General features: G+C 43.5%; 2 protein-coding genes across 2 annotated transcripts in view; one reads left to right on the top strand and one right to left on the bottom strand.

Moving 5' to 3' along the window:
* The window catches only part of DOCK1 (dedicator of cytokinesis 1), a 484,728-nt gene that overhangs the window by 201,165 nt on the left and 263,120 nt on the right, over window positions 1–20,443 (top strand). The window lies entirely within an intron of this gene.
* The window catches only part of FAM196A (family with sequence similarity 196, member A), a 60,481-nt gene that overhangs the window by 5,109 nt on the left and 34,929 nt on the right, over window positions 1–20,443 (bottom strand). The window contains 1 exon segment of the mRNA XM_012655363.1: window positions 11,888–11,959. Within this exon segment, the coding sequence (XP_012510817.1) occupies window positions 11,888–11,959 (72 nt within the window).

Below are 20,443 nucleotides of genomic sequence, written 5' to 3'. Positions count from 1 at the left end.
CTGAGTCACAGTGGTTGCCTAAACAGTATTGCCAGAATTAATGAATGAGAACAGAGCCTGGGAAGACAAATTCTACCCCGGCTTAGTCCCAGCTGCCCAGCACTGCTTGGCTTGGCCCATGACACTGTCATTGCTGCCCCGCCCTCCTCCCACGCCAAGGTCCCCTCCTTGCCACAGACAAAGTGCTGCTCCCGGCGGCAGTGCTGTTGGAACCACTCCAGGTGGAATCTGTGGCCTGGTTCCATTCCATCAGAACTTAAGAGGATTTTGAAACTTATTCTGCCAGAAACACCCCCGTATCTTTTCAGAGTTCAGCTCCGTGCCCCGACGCCCTCCTCCCCTTTTTCTAGGATGCTGCAGTGAGATCTTGGCTAGGATGGGCAGGGTCCCATCCTTGGACAAGCAGGGTGTGCTTGTGAGCCTCCAGCTGCTCCTGTTGCTGTGCCAGGGGAAACCTGGAGTGTTATTTTATTCCCTTTTCATTTTTCCTGTCAACCAGAGGAGGACCTAGGCTTGAGCTGAGGGCCTGGCCATTGTTTTCTGGGTGATGTTGCTTCTAAGTGCCATCAAAGTCACATGCCCCCAACCATGCTGTTTGGACCTGCCTTCCCAGGGTGGTACCAGCACAGAAGCTTATCCTACAGCCACACAGGCAGACAGGAAGTCTGGGCTCCAGACCACAGGGGTTGGCTGGGGCTTTGCACAGCTCCCTGCAGTCCCTTGGGTCTCACTGCCCACTCCCTGCCTGCGGGATCTGGCATTTGTAATGCACTGGCAAGGGGACGTGCACATCACGGTGAATGCTTCAGCAGCCTGGGAGAAGTCCTGACTCTTGAGATTCAAAGCATGAGTCTAAAGGGGCTGGAGCCAGGCCAGCCTTACCCGTGTGAGGTGTGCTCTCCTCTTAAATGCCTCAGTCAGACACCAGCTGCAGACTGTGCTGGGTGAGACAGAAAGATGCCTGGCCTGCTGGAGGTGTTTGCAAGATACAAAGCCTGGAGAACTATGGTCATTTACCCGTGCGGCTCTCCTTTCCCTACCTACGTCTCCATTTCTGCCTCCTGCCCAGGGAACCGTCCAACAAAACACTTGTGCTAAGAGCTCCACGTGCTCTGAACCTGTGTTGCTACTGCACACTCCCTGCGACTCTTTGTGGTACATAATTAAAGCAATGGAAGGCAAATTTAATTTCTTTGGTTAGTCTTTTTCTCTTAAAAATGAGTTTTTAAGTATGTGGACTTTCTTACAATATTATTATTTTGCACATTTCCAAAGAAATAAGAATCTGCCCTAAGTCTCCAGCTGTTCTGTCTGCCTGCATCCGAGCTTCATTGTCTTTCTGGAAATGGCACCAGGCTCTGTAGTGACACTCCTCCCCACCGCTACATGTGGTTTTGCGCAGCCGTGTCCTTCTTGCTTCTCCAGTTTATGTGGTTTGTCACATGCTCCTATAAATACTCAGGCCCTGCCACAGTTTTTTTTAGCAAGCTGTCGCTGACTCCTCAAGTTAAAAAGGAATACATTTTCCGAAGTCCCTTTCTTCTTTCTTCAGTCCCCTGAGAGTAGCAGTAAAGAGTTAAAAGCAGGTGGGTATGGCTCCCAAGCACTTGCTTGTATTCTGGAGTGGAGGAAAACCTGAAGCCTTTGATTCCTCCAGCCTCGACAGTGCCGTGTGGCTCACTGGACAGCAGATCAGAGGCCTCTTCTTTTAATTCTCTGTGCATTAGATCTCATGGGCCCCCCAGTGCTAACTGTGGCTCTCACTGATACATGTTCTGTCACTGTGGACAAATCAGCTCACCTTGGGGGCCTGAGCTTCCATGGCTGTGAAATGGCAGCGGAGACGAGCTCCCACCCCACAGGGGGATCCCTATAAAAACCCCCCATGCCGAGAGCACAAGCCCAGGAGGGCCAGCCCATCAGGGTGTGGGATGGCTCTCACTTGGGGCTTTGGATGGGACAAATCACTTCCCAAAAGCACTATACTTTGGGGTTTCCCCAAAGCCAACAACGTCATGTGAAGTTGGCTACACCTGGCAGGCTTTGCCTTAGTACCGTGAGCAACACCAGCATCACCCAGAGGAAGCTGAAAGTTAGGGTCCACAGTCCAGGCCTGACTCTCTCCCTCGCATGCCAGGTCAATTTAGGCAAGTCGTTTCTTTCTGAGCCTTGGTGACCTGGGCTGCCTCTCTAGGCAGTGAAAGAACCAGGACTCCAAGTAGCCATCGTTCTCTTCTGAACATTATTTCCAGTGGATGTCCAACAGGCACGGTGAATCCAGCATGCCCAAGACCAAGTTTTGCCCCCAGATTGCTCCTCTGTCCTTTTAGACACAGCTGGCAGCCACATTCATCCACCTGGAAGGGCTACAGACGCTGGGATCAGGCTCACTGTGTCCCCTGCTGCCTCTCCAGTGCTAGGTCCAGTGGATTTGCCTTCAACACAGTCTCCTGTGTGCTTCCTACACTGCCCTTCCACCGCCCTTGCCCAGAACCTCCACATTTCCCTCTCTGGGCATTGAAACCACTGAATCTCTTTCATTCTTTCTTCCTTCTCTTCCACTCCCCAGTCACCAGAATCACCTTAGGAAAACCAGCAAACTGCTTGTCCAACTTCTGCTTATCCTTCAAAACCTAGGTCACATGTCATCTCTTCTTTCTGTGGATTTGCCAGAACAACCAAATCCACTCGCCCCTCCAGTCACACCCAACACGTCTGGGATGAACTGCTCCCCTGCCAGGGCTCTCTGCAGACTTTTACTAGAGCACATCTCATCTTGGATCGTAGCTATTTTTCCTCAGATCTGTGACCTCTTTGAGGGACGGTCCATGTTTAATTCATCTTTTGTCTGTGGTGCATTTAGCACAGCCCCAGCTCTGAACATGCTCTCTTTGTTTGCTGAATTGAAATAAACTGATGAACGGAACCAAATCCCCTCACTTCTAATCTCAGCAAAATGCTGCTGCCCTATTTTCTCTTTTTATTCAAAATTTATTTATGTAATTCTATTTATCTATATCATTTGTTATATATTATAATGTGCATATATTACATACCTGTTTTTTATATATGGATCCCATTCCAATAGTTTAAAATATTAGTAATTGGTAATTACTAGCTTTTTAACACTTTAAACACAGAATTGATTCACTATAGCTTTGGATCCACTGCTCACCAATATTTCACATAGTAGGTGTATAATCAGTGTCTACAGAATCACTGTAAGGTTTAAAATACCAGAAACGGATGGCTAATCAATAATATTAATACTCGAACTATAAGATCTATCTCCCTTTCCTAGCACACTATGACAAGGAAATTATAATTATTGCTTTTTTAAAAAAGCATTGGCCAGATATCCTATCTGTAAATTACACTGTGAAGTGTCCAAAGTTACAGTCAGACAATGCCTTTCTGAGTGCATCCTGGATATTCTCCCTGACTGCACTGGAGACCTGGCTGGACTAAAGTTCCATCCTGGGTGTCCTCCTACCCTACAGCAGTCTCGAGTACAGACACTGCTCTGGTGCCCAGGCCTCACCTAGGTGCCTGAGTCTGAGGGCAGGGCAGGTGCACAGGGATCAGGGAACCACATTATGGCATCCCTTAAAGTTGTGCCATGAGGAAGTGGAGGCTGAACTCAAGTCACTTTCATAACCTTTGCCAACCATAATTTCTCCAGTAGGAAAGAGACCAGATGACTAACAGGACTGTCATGTGTATTAAGCATATCTTATGTCATCCTCCTAGGAAGCCCTGAAGATCATACATTATAATTAGAAAGAATCACTCATTTATTAAACGTATCAATCAATATACTGTTGTCCCTGACCTCAACGCAGAGTTTGCAGTTTTCTCTTTGGGCAGAAACCGTGTTGTAACTGCAGTGAAGAGGAGGAAATATGGGACTGTCTTCTTGTCCAAAACTGGTTGCAGGGAGCCCCTTGGGTGCTGGGTGGACCACGGGTTAGGGGTGGCCATGATCTGGGCCCGTACCTCGCCTGTGTCATTTTGAAGGTGGACATGCTTCTGCCCAGAGAGGTCGGTGACTTCCTGGGCTCTCAGTGCTGGAGCCAAGGATGCAAAGCTGTGCTACCTCCCTGGGCCATGAGCCCAGAACTCTGGTTTCTAGATGCAATGCGGTAAGGAGCTCCCCCTCCTTTCTGACGTCTGCTGAGAGAGTCACCCCTACTGATACGGAGCAATGACAATTCTCCTCATGCACGGAAGACCATTAGCTTCTTGCATGTCCTCTGGTATCACCAGAGACTGGTCTAAACCCCAGCTTCCCCGTGTACTTCCACGATGTCATCTTCAGAGATGACAGGGTTCTTTCAAGAGGACTGTGCAGAAGAGCCTGCTGAATGGACTAAGCGGCTACTGTCATCTCTAGTCACGGCATTCCCCGTGGAATTTCATACAGCCTCACTCCGGGACTCGTGGCACGGGCTGGACCCTGTATTTAGCCCCTGGAAGAATCTCCACATTCATCTAAAAATGAATTACATTTATCTTCCAGCCCATCTAACAGCGTAACCCCCTCGTGCTGCTTTGAGCATCAGTACCTGCCTCCTTACCTTTTACCTTTGGGCATGACTAAAGGTGAGGGCCATTGGTATAATTAGCCTTTCTCTGCTGGAGAAGTTTTATCTAACTGCTTTACAAATAATATGTTGAGATGAGTAATCAGTTTTCAGTTTTACGGTTGTAATCAGTTTTACAGCATCTACACAAGAGAATTAGGTGTTTCTGAAAGTTACTAAAAATGACTAAAATCTAAATCCTTACATATTGGGGGAAAGAAATAATATTTGTAGAATTCTAATAGTATAGGACAAAAAAACTTGGATTATTAGCTTTGGGAATTTTCAAGGAGAATTTTGAGGTCTAGTCAAAATCATTCTTTTTTTCTGACTTTTAATTTACTGTTTAAAAATATATTTCCTTGTACCAGAATAATGTATAAGGTATTATCCAGGGATTTCTTTCTGTAATCTTCCCACCCTGTCACTCGCTGTAAAATACTAGGAACAAAATGCTAAACATTAGACAAAAGGCTAATTTCCCCCACCTCAGTTCATATTGTTAAAGAACTTAACATGCACAAGTGGTGGTAATTGAAGCAGGACTCGAAAGGGCATTTCCAAGAAGAGATAATCACTGCAGGACAAAGGCTGCAAAGACTCCACTCCAAGTGGGCTCTGGACAGGCTAGAATTGGCACCATTTCTGCATACAAATGCAATTACCTCGCTTAACAATAGGACTTAATTAGTCAGAAGGCTTTCGGTTCTGCGAGCTGGTCTTGGACACGAACCACCCTAGCCAGCTCCCATTTTGTAGTATGCTCGGAATCGGGGGAGTCGGGGTGCGTGATTTTATCTGGAAGTCTTTGCAGCCTTTGCTTTTGTGCTCTTATTGGTGATGCAATTACCAAGGATGATGTGAGCAAATGCAACCCATCCCTTTTATGAATTCCTCATTCAATTTTACAATATTAGGGTGTTTTCCTCATCTCTGCTGAGATTCTCCAGTCATTTGGGGAACAAACTTGCATAATTTAGGAGCTTCCTACTTGAGAAGCAGTCAAAGATTTCGATGTAACTGGAACATTCCCCAGCTGCTACAAAGATGAGTGCTGACGGGCAGCAGAGCATCCCTGTCCATCCTTGGGGATGCTCTGACTGTTTCTCCCCAATTCCTGCAAGTAGTCCCTAACTGTCTAGCCTAGAGGGCTCTAGAGAACACATGTACATCTTCCCTAACTCCCTCCATGGCGATCCTGTTTTCTTGGAGTCTGCTCTGCCAGGTAAAACATCCCCCTGCCTTCACCTCCTAGCCTTTCACGCCCTTGCATCTGTGGCATGCACCTTCCGTGCACAAGGCTCCCTTTTGCCTCAGCTCTGTTGCTAGTCTCACTGTAGGGTGTTAGGGCAAGGGGTGTGCATGCAGTTGTCTTCAGTGAGAGTCAAATTCCTGCCCACCTCCCAGTGCCTGGTGCAGAGCCTGTCTCCTAGGAGTGCCTTGAAAAAATGCTTGTTCAATAAATGAATACAAGCTCCCCAAATGGAAAAGGCTCAGGCAGTTTTTCAAAATGGTGGTTTGGAATTCTGCATACACTTGACCATGTCATATCGAGTGATGAGAGTGTGACAGACAACAGGATAGCCCACAAGCTCCTTCCCTCCGTGGTGTCAGAAACAATGTGACAGACCTGTGGCATTCCCATCCAGACAGGTTCTGAGGCCACCATTGATCTACAGTAGAATTATTAGTACCACTTGTTTGGTGGCCTTGGTGATACAGAAATGAAACAGGCATGGACAGTGTCCTGGAGGATGCCATTGCTCAGGTTTGGTACCTAATGGCAGGAGCTCCAACACTATATAAGATTTCCAATTCTGGTCAAGATACTACTTAATGAATCTGAGCCAGCATTGCTATTATTTTTCAAATCTTGCTTCTATCCCCAAAAGCCTTTGATTTGAGGTTGGCACATATTATTTTCATACTAACTGTACAAATTAGAATTTAGATCATTCTGTTGCAGTATTATTTTACAAATTAACCATTTCAGTAAAAGAGGGAAAGGATGGATTTGCCAGTGGTATTTTTCATTGTTCCTTTCTGAAACAAAATCTGAACAAAAGGTGAATCATCAGTAGTGTGACTCATCAGACTAATCTGACAAAAGAATTACTAAAATAGGATGGATACAAAAGATTTCAACTGCTTATGAGCAAAGATTATATTAGTAATTTATCCTTAAAACATTTTCTGAAATAATTACAGCATATTTTGACAAGAAATATGGAAGATAAGCTAGAAAAGTTTTACTAAAGAAAACTGAAACTTGAATCTATTCCTTTTAATCTTCTTTCATGGTGAGATGGTCTTTAATTAGAATATCACAATTGGTCCAGATCAAAATTGAAGGGCTGTCATCTTAGGGGAAAAATGTAATTATGTCAACCATCTTAAAATTTCCAGTTATCAAAAATACCACTTTGTTACTTGAGGTTTCAGCAGACTAGGAGCAGGACAATCAATTCTCTGCCCAAAGTGTTATTCAAGTCCACGTACACTGATTTGCCAATGAGGGCATGGGTGTTTTTCTATTGAGAAATACCTGTGGCTGCCCACACTTGTACCACCGTGCACACTCTCAGTTGAAGGTCTCAGATCCATTTCTTTCATAATTGTAAAAACTGGCCCTTGGGATTTCAGAGCTGGGAGGAACCTTCTTGATCCCTTAATGCAATCCTGCAGGATTTAGAGATGGAGTGGACACCCTACCCAAGAGAGAGTGGAAGCCCAGCCCTAACCTCCCCGATGCTGACTACTTGAGCTGCAGGCTCTGATAGGCTGGCGTTTCCAACCTTTTGCTTGTGGAACTGGCAGCCTTTTTCCTGAAATTGCTTTAAGACCTTTTGTCCTTTTGATGTTTATTCAAGTCCTGTGTATTTCCATGACAGAATTATTTTTTGCAGAGAAATATGTACCGCCACCCATGGCAAAGGTACACATTTATTACAGGACTGTGTTGACAAAACCACAGGTAGCCAGGTCTTGAACACGGCACTCTTCTCATCTCCCTGGGCCAAATGTTACTGGAAAACACGATGCATAGCCATGTTGCTCAGAGAGAGTAATCGGGATCGAGTGAAAAGCAGTGTTTAAATTCAAGACAGGCAGGGTCAAATTCATTGACCTCCAGGGCTCTCTGCCTTCCAGCAAGCAGGGTATGACAAATTGCAACATGTGGACACTGGCAGCTTTGATGGCCCCTTGTGTTCTCAAGCGTCTGGGACAACCACAGTCCTGTGGCATTTTAAGATTTTGAAACTCCTTTAACCTACTCAATCCCAGGTGCTCCAGGCATCCCACAGGGAGGGTGGAGAAGAGGGAAGAGAAGTTGGTGCAGGGACTCACAGGAGAGTTCCTGGGCTCTCGGAGCTTGTTCGCAAGAGCCTGGCTGACACAGCCTGGCTTTGAATGGACCACAGGGACTCTGAGTTTGAGCTACAACTCTCTCCTTCTGCTGGGATTGTCTCTCTATAGAGTTGTATGCAGGAATTGAAGGAGAACTTGTTTTCATGGTCAGGACAAGAAATGGACTTAAATCAATAAAGCCTTTGAAATTTGGAAACTCCCTCTGGCTCACTTTGGGTCTATACTGCTGAGATGCTGTGGCCACCCATGTGTACTTGCTACAGGGACACCTGAACAGGTGATTCCTCCTGCCCAGGGCTTACTAGGTTTTGAATGCTTTTCTAGCAAAGAAAATATTCTTAAAGAAGTATTTGATATTTGGGGATTAACTCACGGAGCTTACTGCAAGCTGAGAAATCATCTGGCTCAATTCCCCCTGGCTCCACACTCATGCTTCTTTTTGGTGAACTGGGACCCTGAGGGAAGTTACCTGTCCTGGCCTATCAACAACTCTCAGCTGCCAGGGCAGAATCACATAGATAGAGTTTTCCAAGAACCAGTGATGTTTTCTATTCCTTCTAGTACATCAGTCATTGGTATTCAGATAGGATTATAGAAGCCCCCTAACTGATGTGCCAGATTAACCACCACTGCCCTTTTTCAGGATATGAATGACACCCCACAAGACTGGGGACTCCTAACTTAGTCTTCTCTCTGTTGACCTGTGACCCTCTATGCTTCTCGAGCCGTCTGCTTACCACGAGGGTGCTGACATTTGTTCCTGAACCTATTTATGCCATTTGTACTCACTACTGAGATGATTTAAATACTGAATGTTGTGTAAACCAATGAGGCAAGAGAGAATTATTATTTTTGTAAGTTAGATGCTTTGGAAGGAATAGAGTACTGCAAAATAATGAATGTTAAAAAGGCTGAGGCAAATGAAGTATGCACCAGAAGGATTCTGAAATTCGATTCCATCACAAGACTTTGCTCCACTTTAAAGAAGGGAAAACTGGCATAGTTCATGGAATCTAACTCGGAACCACAGCGGAGGTGCCCACATTCAAAGAAAACATCTGGGCCTTGCCTCAAAAGACTGGCATAACTTTAAGTCATGTAAATGCAAGATTTCAATTTATGAGGTTCAAATTAAAATAACATGTTTAAGTTAGGTACATGCCACTTTGTATGATTTCCTCGTTGACTGATTTTTTAAATTAACGGACGAGCTTTCACTCCCTGTAACCTGTTTCTGCCGATCTCAGAAAACTGGTCCCGCGTCAGTAACCACTGTAAGAGTAATTTTTAAACTTCAACTATTTTCCTTATAAAGGGATAGGAACGTTGGGAAACAGAGCTTGATGAGTTGCCTGTGTTCAACTTGGTAGTAAGAATGAGATCTTTCTTTGGATATTAGCTGGAAGACTTTGGGGGCAGTGGGAGCCCAGATAAAATGCCGCTCTACGGGATGTTCTGGGACCTGCCCACTAAGCCTTTCAGAGTAACTTCTGTCTGCAGAAAAAGTTCAGGGGTTGTGGGAAATTTTTTAGTTGTTATTATGACTCTGAAGGGAATGCTCTTAAAATACTTTCCTGCCAGAGAGATCTAAACCTCCACTTTTTCTCTAGTACCACCCCTCCCGGGATGCTTCTCACATCTGTACAGGGCTGATGGCAGGGCCTTGAGTCTGCAGAGGGCCTCTTTTCAGTGTCTAAAGATTCCTGCCACCAAATCAACGGCCAGAACCATCCCTCCTTCAGTGAGAAGGTCTCTGTGAGTGGACATGCCATTTTCCCAGTGCATATGAGACAACCAAAGTGGTCACAGTGGCTCATCTCTCTCTCTGAGTCTCAATAATTTTGGCCAGTTCCTGTGGTGCTGGACACTCAGTCTTCGTGGAAACTGGCCTGTGGCTGATGTGTGTTGGGATTCATGCAAAATGTTGCTTAATACAAAATAGTAACCACTTAAGACTAATTCCTAAAGAGACAGATTCCTGTCCTTCACAGACTTGTTAAATCACTTTAAATATCACTTTTAATGTAAGTTAGTTCTGGATTTAGAGCTAAATTTAAATTATTTTGGTTATGTTGGACAGTATTCTAATAAATTCCTTTTTCAATCACCCACAAAATGTTAAATAGGTTTAGGCTGAACAAGCTCATTCTCTGAACCTTCTCTGGAAGTCCTTGCACACTTTTGCCTTGTTGCATAAAAGCCTGCACGAGCCTCGGCTTCCAAAGTAACAACAGCTGAATTCTGAGGATCACTGGGCGATCTACACCCTTCACTTCTTTTCCTAATTTGCCGATGTTAGTGAAAGGTTATTCTATGTTAGAGTTCCATTCCTTCACTGCTAATTCAAAATCCTCTTCCACAATAAGAATGTAGTGAGTAGTTTCCCATGAAGCCAATTTATCTGATACAAACTCTTCTATCTCTGAGGCTGTAATTTGGAGGAGTTATTGAAGACCGACTTGCATGGGTGCTTGATCTTAACCTCCTCATTAGCAATAGCCAAGAATGATCAGTGGCTTGGCACATGCTATGCCAGGGCTGCTGAGGGGGGTCCCAGCTCCCTGCCACCTGCCAAAAGGCCTTCCCAGTTTGTGTGTGCCTTTTGCAAGACCTTAAAGTGGGGATGGTTCCAGGAAGGTAGGTTTTTCAACTTTAGTGCTGTTGACATTTTGGACTGGATAAATCTTGGTTGTGGGGGACTGTCCTGTGCAGCACAGGATGTTGGGAGCATTCCTGGCCTTTACTACTAGGTACCAGCAGCACTTCCCCAGTTGTGACAACTGAAAATGTACCCCCCCTGCCCCAGACTTTACCAAATGTCCCATTGGTTGAGAACCTCTGCGGGATGGAATGTGCTCAGGTGGCATCCGTTGCTCAGCTCTATCTGGTGGTTGCTGCTGCCTGCTGCCGGACAAGGTCCCCAGGTGGTCCAGTTCTGCTTTTAAAGAAACTGGGTCCTGCCTGGAATACTCTGCCTGGAGTGGGGATGTGTGTGGCTGAATCCATGTTTTCCCCTGGGAAAGAAACCTGATGCATCCAGGATTGTGTAGCCCGAGCTTTCCTGCTCTGTCTGATCATAACTTGAAAGAGCTTTTTAGAGGGTGCTTTGGGGGAAGGTGGGGTTCCTTTACACATTTTTAGATACAGAACTATTCAGTTGTAATTTTTTTCTGATAATTTGACAGATTAAAATTATTGTTCATTTTTAATTTTAGAAAAATGTATTAAATCATTACATTCCTCATGCCCTTGTATTTTGTTTGTGAAAATTACATCTAAAAAAAAAATAACAACTACTTTGAAGATTTTGACCATATCTTTAATCCTAAATTACTGGTAAAAGCCAAACACAGCTTTTGCCTTTTGGAAGTTTCTGCTGTATTCTTACTGATGTCAGCAACACAAACTTCAAATTAAAAAACACAAGGAAGATTTGTAGGGGCTCCAGAGAGGGGATTCTTCCCAGAGGTGCTGTAAGTGCCACAATCCTCATGAGTGCCCAGGAAATAAAATCGCACGTTTACTGTGAGCAGCCCAGTCCTTCCGTGGCAATCCTAGCACATATGGTGTGGTTTCAAGCCTTTGATCTACACACTCTGAAGGGCTTATATTTTATAGCCTTTCCAGAACACAGTGCATTGCTCGTGGCTATCGATTCCAAGGGAGCAAGCCATCAAACTTTTACCAATTCTTAAAACCACTAAGATCCATTTGCAAGATAAATGGGTGCAAGCTCTCCCTCATCCCATGATGATATACCTGGGATGGAGTCTTTAGAGGTAGCTTAGAATTATGGTCAAGTAAGGTCCTTTACTTTTTGTGTGATAGAATCACCCCAGCATGGCCCCAGATGGTTCTTGCATTCATGGGTAAACATCATTTGTCACTCATTATAAAAAAAAAAAAAAGGTGGGAAGAGGAGAACGTTAACATACCTATAGATAATACATGCACTGTTCCTGCATGTGTCACAATTAGCTGTGTCTTGCCCCGTCCGATATGAAAGCCTACAAGATAAGAACAGGAGAGCATTACAAGTGGTGGCTGGGGGTCACTGGCCTTATAGAGCAGACACTCCTCACATCAGATGCTTTACCGATGCCAGGCTCGTTATGGTCATGGAAATTGATTAATGTGCTTCCCAAGTTGCTACTGTCTCTGCCTTTATTGCACAAAACCAATGCAACACCTACAGTTAAGATGATATTTAAATTAAATTTAGAACATGAACATAAGCTACTGGATGAAGTAAATAATCTGATTTTGTTATAAGCACAGGGAACTTGGGATGTTTCAGGGCAGCTTTAATTTATGGCATTTTAAGGAAACTTTGAGGCCAAACCAACTGTGGATAGATATGCTGACTTGATGGCCTGTTTTTGCTCTGCCCGCTCCTTTCCTGCCAGAACTAGTGCCCATGGGCTGAATCCTGCTGATGCCTGGTTTTGTCCAGCAACCTAAGGATGGATTTTACATTTTGCAATGCTTGAAAAAAAATGGAAAGAATATTTGTGACACTTAGAAATTATCTGAAATTCACATTTCAGTGTCTATAAAGTTTTTAATTTTGATGATAAAAATCATAAATTTTATGGAAATACCATGTCCTTTTTGTTGCATCTTGATCTGCAAATTCCAGAATACTGACTCTCTGGTTCTGATCCCTCTGGTAGATTAGCTTCCTGCCATCATGATGACTTGTGACTATCTTCTCTGTGAGTTCCATCAGCCCTCTGAGGCCAGGCAGATTTTGGCTTTTGCCGGAGAGGTTTCTTACTCTCTCCAAGTAATAAAAAAAAAAAGTTGAAGGTTGTACAAATGGCAAGGTTTGATGATGAGATTTTCTTGACCAGGCCAGAGTTGCCTCGACTATCTCTTGGTCCAGTCACCCAAAAAACCAGCACGCAGATGCTTTGTGCTTTCACGGTTTCTCCCAACTACTGCGGCTGGCCTTCCCTCTCTGATATTTTTAACACGCAGGTGTGTTTCATCTGAATATTATTTCGTACCCAGGCACAAAAATGATAAGCAGAATCTGTTAAATTTGTGGCAGGAGAAAAGTTTCTATCTGAATTGGTTTATAAACACTTTGGGGGCAAATTTACACGTGTGGAGTCACTCGACATAGTAATGGTGTGCACAGGTTTTCTGTCAACATCGCGAGTCAATATTTTTATCACTTTCGCTATGTAAACTGCTCTTGTATGCACCATGGATTTTAAATGGAAAATAACTTTTGTTTTCCTCATTATATTTTGCTTTACATAAACATTTGACAAAAGGATTGTCTGCTCAATGCTGAGATTGTCTCAGTGGGCTTGGCAAACTCGGACATAACCTTTGAGTTCTGTGCAGTTTATTTGTTGATCAAGTGACCATATTCTGCCCTAGAGCACTGCCAAGCATTTCATGAGATTTGTTACATTTGAACCAGAATCGGAATTACAGCATGGCTGCGTTTGTGTTGTCATTTTTTCATCATCACAGCCATATGGGGTGCCTTTGGGTACCCAAGTTTGGCCTTCCCATTCTCCCTTTGGCTTTGCAGGAGGGAGGAGGATGGGTAGCCTCTACTTTACTCCTCCCTCCCCTTCTTCTTCACCAGACTTGGTGAGTTTCCATTCTTAGCGGAACGGAAACTTGTCTTGTTCCTCCTGACGACAGTCCCCGAGAATGCATTCGTCTTGCACCTTCCCACCTGGCTCCAGACTTGTCCACCCCATTCCTGTCATGGCCTCAGCCTTTTTCATCTCCCACGCCTCACATGAACATACTGCCTTTCTCCACCAGCTTATTCTACTGGACTTTGGCCTTAAGCTCATTTCTGACCAAGGTTGTTTTGTACAGTGAACTAAGTGCAGTCTTTGAGCCCACGTCCTACCAGTGACATGATCTGTGCCCAGTGTGGTATTGAACTGTTGGCTTGGGTTGCAGATGATGTGCTGCTCTGCTGTTGTGTTGCACTGGTGGGTATGAGTCAGCAGTCGGCAGAGAGAGTGCACACTAATTGTCTATGTGTGCTATTCATATCCAAATTTTAGTTTCTTAGAGCATGCAAAACCAGGGGTATTTCTTAATTGGGGGACACTTTTTCTGGTCTCATAAGTATGACTCCTGAGCTCATGGAAGCCTTCCTACCTAGACTTCAGGACAAATCTCTATGAAGCTTCATCAACATCAACACCCCTTCCTTGCCCAGTATCTTAGAGTTCCTCAGTGCTTCCCTTGCAGTAGGGCTTTAGTCTTCAATGTATTACACCAGCCTCGCTTTACAGAGGAGAACACAGTCACATTTCAGGTCCAGCATCTCATTATTCTTAGACCCCAGGCTTCTGGTGCTCCCTGTCACCTTGCCTGTATCTTGGGACTGGTGTTCTGCACCATGTGTAATTGGCAGCCTGGGATAGTCAATGAACCTGGCAATGACAGGACAAAGGCTTCAGGCACCTGAAATGCACAAGAGTACTCTCTTCCAGGACCCTGAAGTTCTTCAGCAAGAAATTGCTTTTTTAGAGCTCTTCCTGAAAAGACCTATATTCTAATCACTTTGTAGAAGGCACACATCTTCCCTCGTTATAGTCAGTAAACAAATAGCTATTAAGTGCCTACTAAGTGCCTGGCATTTTTCTGGCTACAGAGGAAACATCTGTGAATAAGATAGAGAATTTACAGTAGGATGGGAAAGGCAGATGGGCAACACATAAGTGCATGCATGAATGAACGAATGTATGAATGGTTAGATAATTTTTGATACTCCTGAGTGTTAAGGAAGTGTTATGAAGGGGTGGCTTTGGCTTGAACTCTAAGGAGGTGACAATTGAAATGAGACCTGAATGGTAATAAAAATGTAGTCAGTCATCTGATGATCCAGGGTTGAATGTTGCAAACAGAAGGGCCATCATGTATTAACATCCTGTAGTAGGAATGATGTTCACATATTTGCAGGATGGAAAAAAAGGCTGGTGTTCCTAGAAAAGATGCAGCAAGTCAGAGTCAGGAGAGATGAGGGCAGATCATGTACAATGGAAAGCCCTTCGGACATGATTTGTTTTTTTTTGGTTTTTTTTGAGACAGAGTCTTGCTCTGTTGCCCCAGGTAGAAGTTCTGGGCCCAAGGGATCTTCCTGCCTCAGCCTCCTGAGTAGCTGGGACCACAGGCATGGGGTACAATGCTTGGCTAATTTTTCTATTTTTAGTAGAGAGAAGGTCTCGCTCTTGCTCAAGCTGGTCTTGAACTCCTGAGCTCAAGCAATCCTCCTGCCTCAGCTTCCCAGAGTGCTAGGATGGCAGGTGTGAGCCACTGCACCTGACCTGGATGTTACTTTTAATTGAACAGGAATCCACTATAGTTTTTTGTATAGGTAATTGGAAGACTGACATGGAAACACTTCCTTTTGACTTTTACTCTCCGTTTTCTCCTTCAGTAATATCACTTCCATTCACTTTCCTTTCTCTTGCTTCTTTTATTTACAACCCAATCCGATTCACCTATTCCTGGGGAAATGGCATGGCTTGGCTGATGTCTGTTGGTAAGAAGAAGCAAAGGAGTCATTATGTCTTCCTTGTATGGAGACATACCTGTGGTTACTCTTCCCCCTGCGCCCAGATGATTGGAAGGGAAAATTGGTAGTCAGTCATATTTCTACCATGTCTGAGAAGTATTTTCAGAACTTCATTACCATGAACCTTTCTCAGACCCTTTAGTATGTTTCTAAGGTTTTGTTTCGGATCTCTCTTTTATTTAAAGGAATAAAATATTTGGAGTCCATGGGAGTCAGCAAGAGATTAATTTGTGGATGAAATTTAAAGTGTTGACCTGTGTCATATGGTTAATTCACAGGAAGCTGCCAGCGGCTAATGTCAGTCAGGGTATGCCTGCTAAAATTTTATTAAGCACAAGAATGTTCTCAATAGAGGGCTTAAAACTATGTAATCCATTGTGCTTATTGCTTTGATAATCCATCTAATTGTCCTTGAAGCTTCCAAGCTGTAGGGTTTGGCTTCACTGATAATTTTATGGTCACATTAATAATTGGGTTGCAGCATCTGAATGAATACGTTCTCCAAATAGAGATGAAACAGATTAGTTCTTTCTATGGGACAGGGAACACAGAGTACTGTTATGGAATTTCCCTATTATTTTTTCCTTCTCAACTTGGAAACACGTCATAAAACCAATACTTGGAATGATTATCTTCCTATATTGCCATTGCTATAGAGAGTAGCAATAAAAAAATTTTAACTGCTAGAGCAGGTACTTCTCCAATGAGAGTAGCACTGGAAATCTTTTGTGGATTAGAGGTTTAGAGAGGAGAGAGCTTATGTTATTAATGTATAGGCTGCAGAGGATGAACATTTTCATCAAAAATTATAAATTTTCTGTCTTCCAAATTAATTGCTACCTTTGTAAAGCTCTCTTTTGTTGGAGTCTATATCTTATATAGGTTTGTTAATTCCATGACTAATATAATACCTAGTACCTTCTGGGTGTTCAGTGAATATTAATTTAGCCAAATCATACATACCCTCTTTGTGTTCTCATACTGAAGTCCAGAATAAGACACTAATTCAATCAAAGATTTCCGACTGAGTGCAATAAAAAAGAATGGAAAGTATCAACTGTGGAAAGTTCTGGTCCTCATTTTGGATCCTGGTGATGAGCACGTTCATTGTGAATATGAATTTTGCAGCACTATTTATTGTCCCATAGCAGTTGTCAGTGTTCTCTCCTTAACAATGCATATTACTTGAAACATATAACATTCAGCACCAAGGACAGTGCCAGAAATCCAAAGCTCTATCTTTCTGGTGCTTTTTGTTTTCTGTTCCATTGACCCTCTAGCTTCCCATCCCTCCAAAACGCACTTCCAAACCAGAGGTGGATTTGGGGACCCTGAACTTCCCCTGCTTGATGCCCTTTGAACACTCCTTGGTCACAGTGGGCATTCTTGAAAACTAAAGAAGACTGGACATGAGTTATTAAATTAATAGGGACTCTAAGAACATGGACTCTGAAAGCACATGGAGGAGGAGTTGATGCTCTGTTAAAAACAGAAGAGATTTGGACAAGTTAATTTTATGAGGTAATTTTGATGGAGTCCAGTTTTTGAGTCATTTCCAATTCTACTTCATAGTGAACCAGATTTCTTCACAAGTCTTCGCTCTACTTGGAAGAAAGTAAAATGAGTTTGGTTTAAAGAACACAGCATGGAACTTCAGTCAGGGCATCCTCATTCAAAGAAAACCTCAGGGCTGCCTCTCTGTAGTGGTGGCCTGGACTTGCCAAGTTTAACTCAGCACACAGTGCCCAGCTTCTCCAGCTGCCTTACGCCTTTGCAGTAATCTGCCACAGTAATTCTTCAGTTGTCATTATGAACTATTCCCGAATATACAAGTATATATGCTTGTATATGTATGTTACATACTTGCAAATACCATAATGTTCTGTATATTTATAAGCATATATCAAATATGAATATACACTTTTGTATATTTATTTAAAAAATGGGTGATTATTTGGGATATGCAACCCTTCAGTTATTCCTTTTACAGTCCATTAGCAAAAGAGGGAATCAGGAGTGGAAATTAAAGAAACCAAAACAAAGAAGGGCAGGTGCATGGCAGAGCCGGTGCCGCAGTTTTTATGACACAGCCATAGGAATGATAAAAGAAGGAGGGTGGCTGCCAACCTTAGCCTGAGAGCTGCACCACGGCCACTTCCTGGGAGGCAGGGATCTCAAGGAGGGACAGATAGCCTCTGCTCTTTCCAGAAGGCATCACAGGGCGATCTAAGTCAGCAGAGCTCTAGGTGGTAGGAAAGGGTGTTGAGAAATGTCAGAGAAAGGTCACTGAGAGCTTTCTTCCTGGCCACATATCCAAGCTGTCCCTGAGACCTTGGAATTGGGGCCTCAGAGGCAGGACTAAGAACTCTGATTCAAACAAACAAAACATTGTTTTGTTAAAAGGTCAGGAAAGGGTGAGGAAAACACAAAGGACTTTCCCTGTGCTTTTATCAGACTCAAAGCCTGACAAAGTTATAAGCATCTCAGAGAAGAATGGATGGCAAGTGGGAATTAATTTTATGGTATCTAGTGGTGATCACAGCACTAGTATTGGATTATTAGATTGACTTTAATGTGCTGTTTCTACTGTCATGGTTCCACGAGTCTATTTCCCCTGTACGGTCTTAAATTCTCAATGGAAAATTCTCTTCTTACATTTCTGGGTGACTGTGGATGGGGCATTTGGATACATTCAGCCTGGCTGCAGAATTCAGGAAAGCATTTTCCTCTTGGCATCACAAGCGTGTTAACCTGCTATGTGCTGTGGGCCTCTCCCTGGAAGCTCTGCTTCAGCGCACCATGCAGGGGAGAGCAAGTGACCCAGTTGCTAATTTGCTCTTTTAAATGGCTTGTTAATTGTCAGCAAGTTCCAAGTTTCTAGCATGTAAGCAAACACCATTTTGGATGCTGCTAAAATCAGGGCATGACCCTCTAAGCATGGTCTTCAAACACTCGTTACGTAGGGTATTGGAATTGTCACATTAAATTAACTGAAAGGCTGTGTCCTAGGCCTACGTGTATGGACCTCAGTGAGAGGCGGTGGTTGCTGCAGGAATGAAAAAGGCATAGTTTCTGCTCTCAGTGGTAATTTTTTTTTGCCATTAATTTATTCTCTTAATTTTAATCTCTCTTGTTCTTTTGGCTTTCTCCCTGGGTACCCAAAACATTCTTTTCTTCTGCATTCTTTCCCTGGTTTGAGCTCCAGCTGTCCCTTCTTGATAACTAAGCCATCATTTATGTCAGCATCTTAAAGGGCCTTTTCTTTTAATAGTCTCAAAGTGACATTAATTAGAGGCATAAAATGATACCACTACTATTGTAGGGAGAAAGTAAATCTCAAAAAGTAGTCAAAGTCAGCTGTTTTCCGTGATTCCCACCTATGTTTTAGAGCCAGGCCCAGCAGCAGTTTTGGCTTGTTCCTGATTCTAAGTCCTCACTAGGAATTTGCCAGATTATGCCCTGGAAGTGTCCTTATTTCAGATATCAGCTGTTCAGTAGCTAAAGTGAATTTAGACTTTCCCCATATATCCGCAGAAACTCAAATACATCTGTTTTAAACATTTGGGCTATTAAATGCCAGCATTTGGGGAACATCCAATTTAGGGCTGTTAAAAGAATATTAAGTCTATTTTCCTAACCAACTCTAAGATCACCCCTTGGTCACTTAAAGGCAAGTGGTGGTGGTTTGACCAGTTTCCTGTTTCTCAGTAATAGGTGGGAGCTTTCTGTTGGCAGCGCCTGACTTGCTATGTTAGGCTAAGCAGTTCTGTGATCCTTGTTGGCTGAAGATCTCCAAGCAGACAAAACTGTTAGTGGTCAAAACTGAGGTTGTGTTTTGAAGAACATGAAGTCGTGGTAACCCTCAGCAAAGCTGTTTGAAGTACCCCTGTTCTCCCCTGCCTTGGGGACGTCTAAGTGGGTTGAAAGTTGATGCCGACACAACCACCCGGCTGGTGCCTTTGGAGTACTCTGCAGGAACAGCTCACTCAGCTGCTCTCCAGGCACCCTCTGGCTGGCTCTCATCTACCTTCCTCTACCCTGTTTCCTCTACTAGAATACCCATCATTCAGTATTGCACAGCATGCTTCGTATCTTTCTTTGTGTGCCCCCAAAATGCCTCATGCCAGTCACTGAAGAGTTGGCAGTAAAGGTTTATGGATGAATGGAATGATGAATGGACGGGCAAATGAAAAATAAAATTAATTGAGAAGGTAACTTTGTCTTAGCAGTCCTAGGAGAGTTGGTTTGAGCTCTGTTCCAATGAAATTTAGCAAGTCTTACCTGTTAAATAAAACTCTAAAAAACTCACTCCCATGTTTTCTGCTCAGTACCTTGTAGCTGATAGAACAGCGTCTGTGTCACATTAATGCAATCACTGAATCACGTTTATGTTGAGAATGTTAATGGAATTACTCCATATTACATGATTCTGCTTTCTCTATTGTCTTGCTCTTTTGCCTGTAGATGCAAGGTCAGGCAGGAAGGCAGAGCCCCTCGTCTAGGACATCTTTTTGGGGAAAGGCTCTCATTGAGATCAAATACTCCTTTTTCACAGTTAGTCATATAATCCCCCTGCCTATGAATATGTGTGTTCCAGATATTTCTATTACACTAAGAGATCTATTTTTGGAGTCCCATGTTAGAACTCAGAAGTAATATCCCTCCAAGAACATGATGGCATTAGGTTTTATAGCACTCTGTGTCTGAATCTTTGTATACCTTAAAGGGTTTTGAGGGCCAGCTTGAGAACCCCAACTCCAATTACTTAGAAATGGTGTTTTAGAGCACAATCCATTCATAAGTTGAGGTAAGTCTTCCTTTGTCCCATTTGTCCCTTAATTTTTTTCCACTATAGGGGGAAGTTCTCAAAATCACACACATCCCATTCCCCCAGAGCCAGGACTTGAGATGTTAACCCTTGAAGAACTAA

The sequence above is a fragment of the Propithecus coquereli genome, unplaced genomic scaffold (assembly GCF_000956105.1).
Source record: "Propithecus coquereli isolate 6110/MARCELLA unplaced genomic scaffold, Pcoq_1.0 Scaffold473, whole genome shotgun sequence".
Classification (NCBI taxonomy): domain Eukaryota; kingdom Metazoa; phylum Chordata; class Mammalia; order Primates; family Indriidae; genus Propithecus; species Propithecus coquereli.
This window is presented reverse-complemented; position numbering and strand designations above follow the sequence as displayed.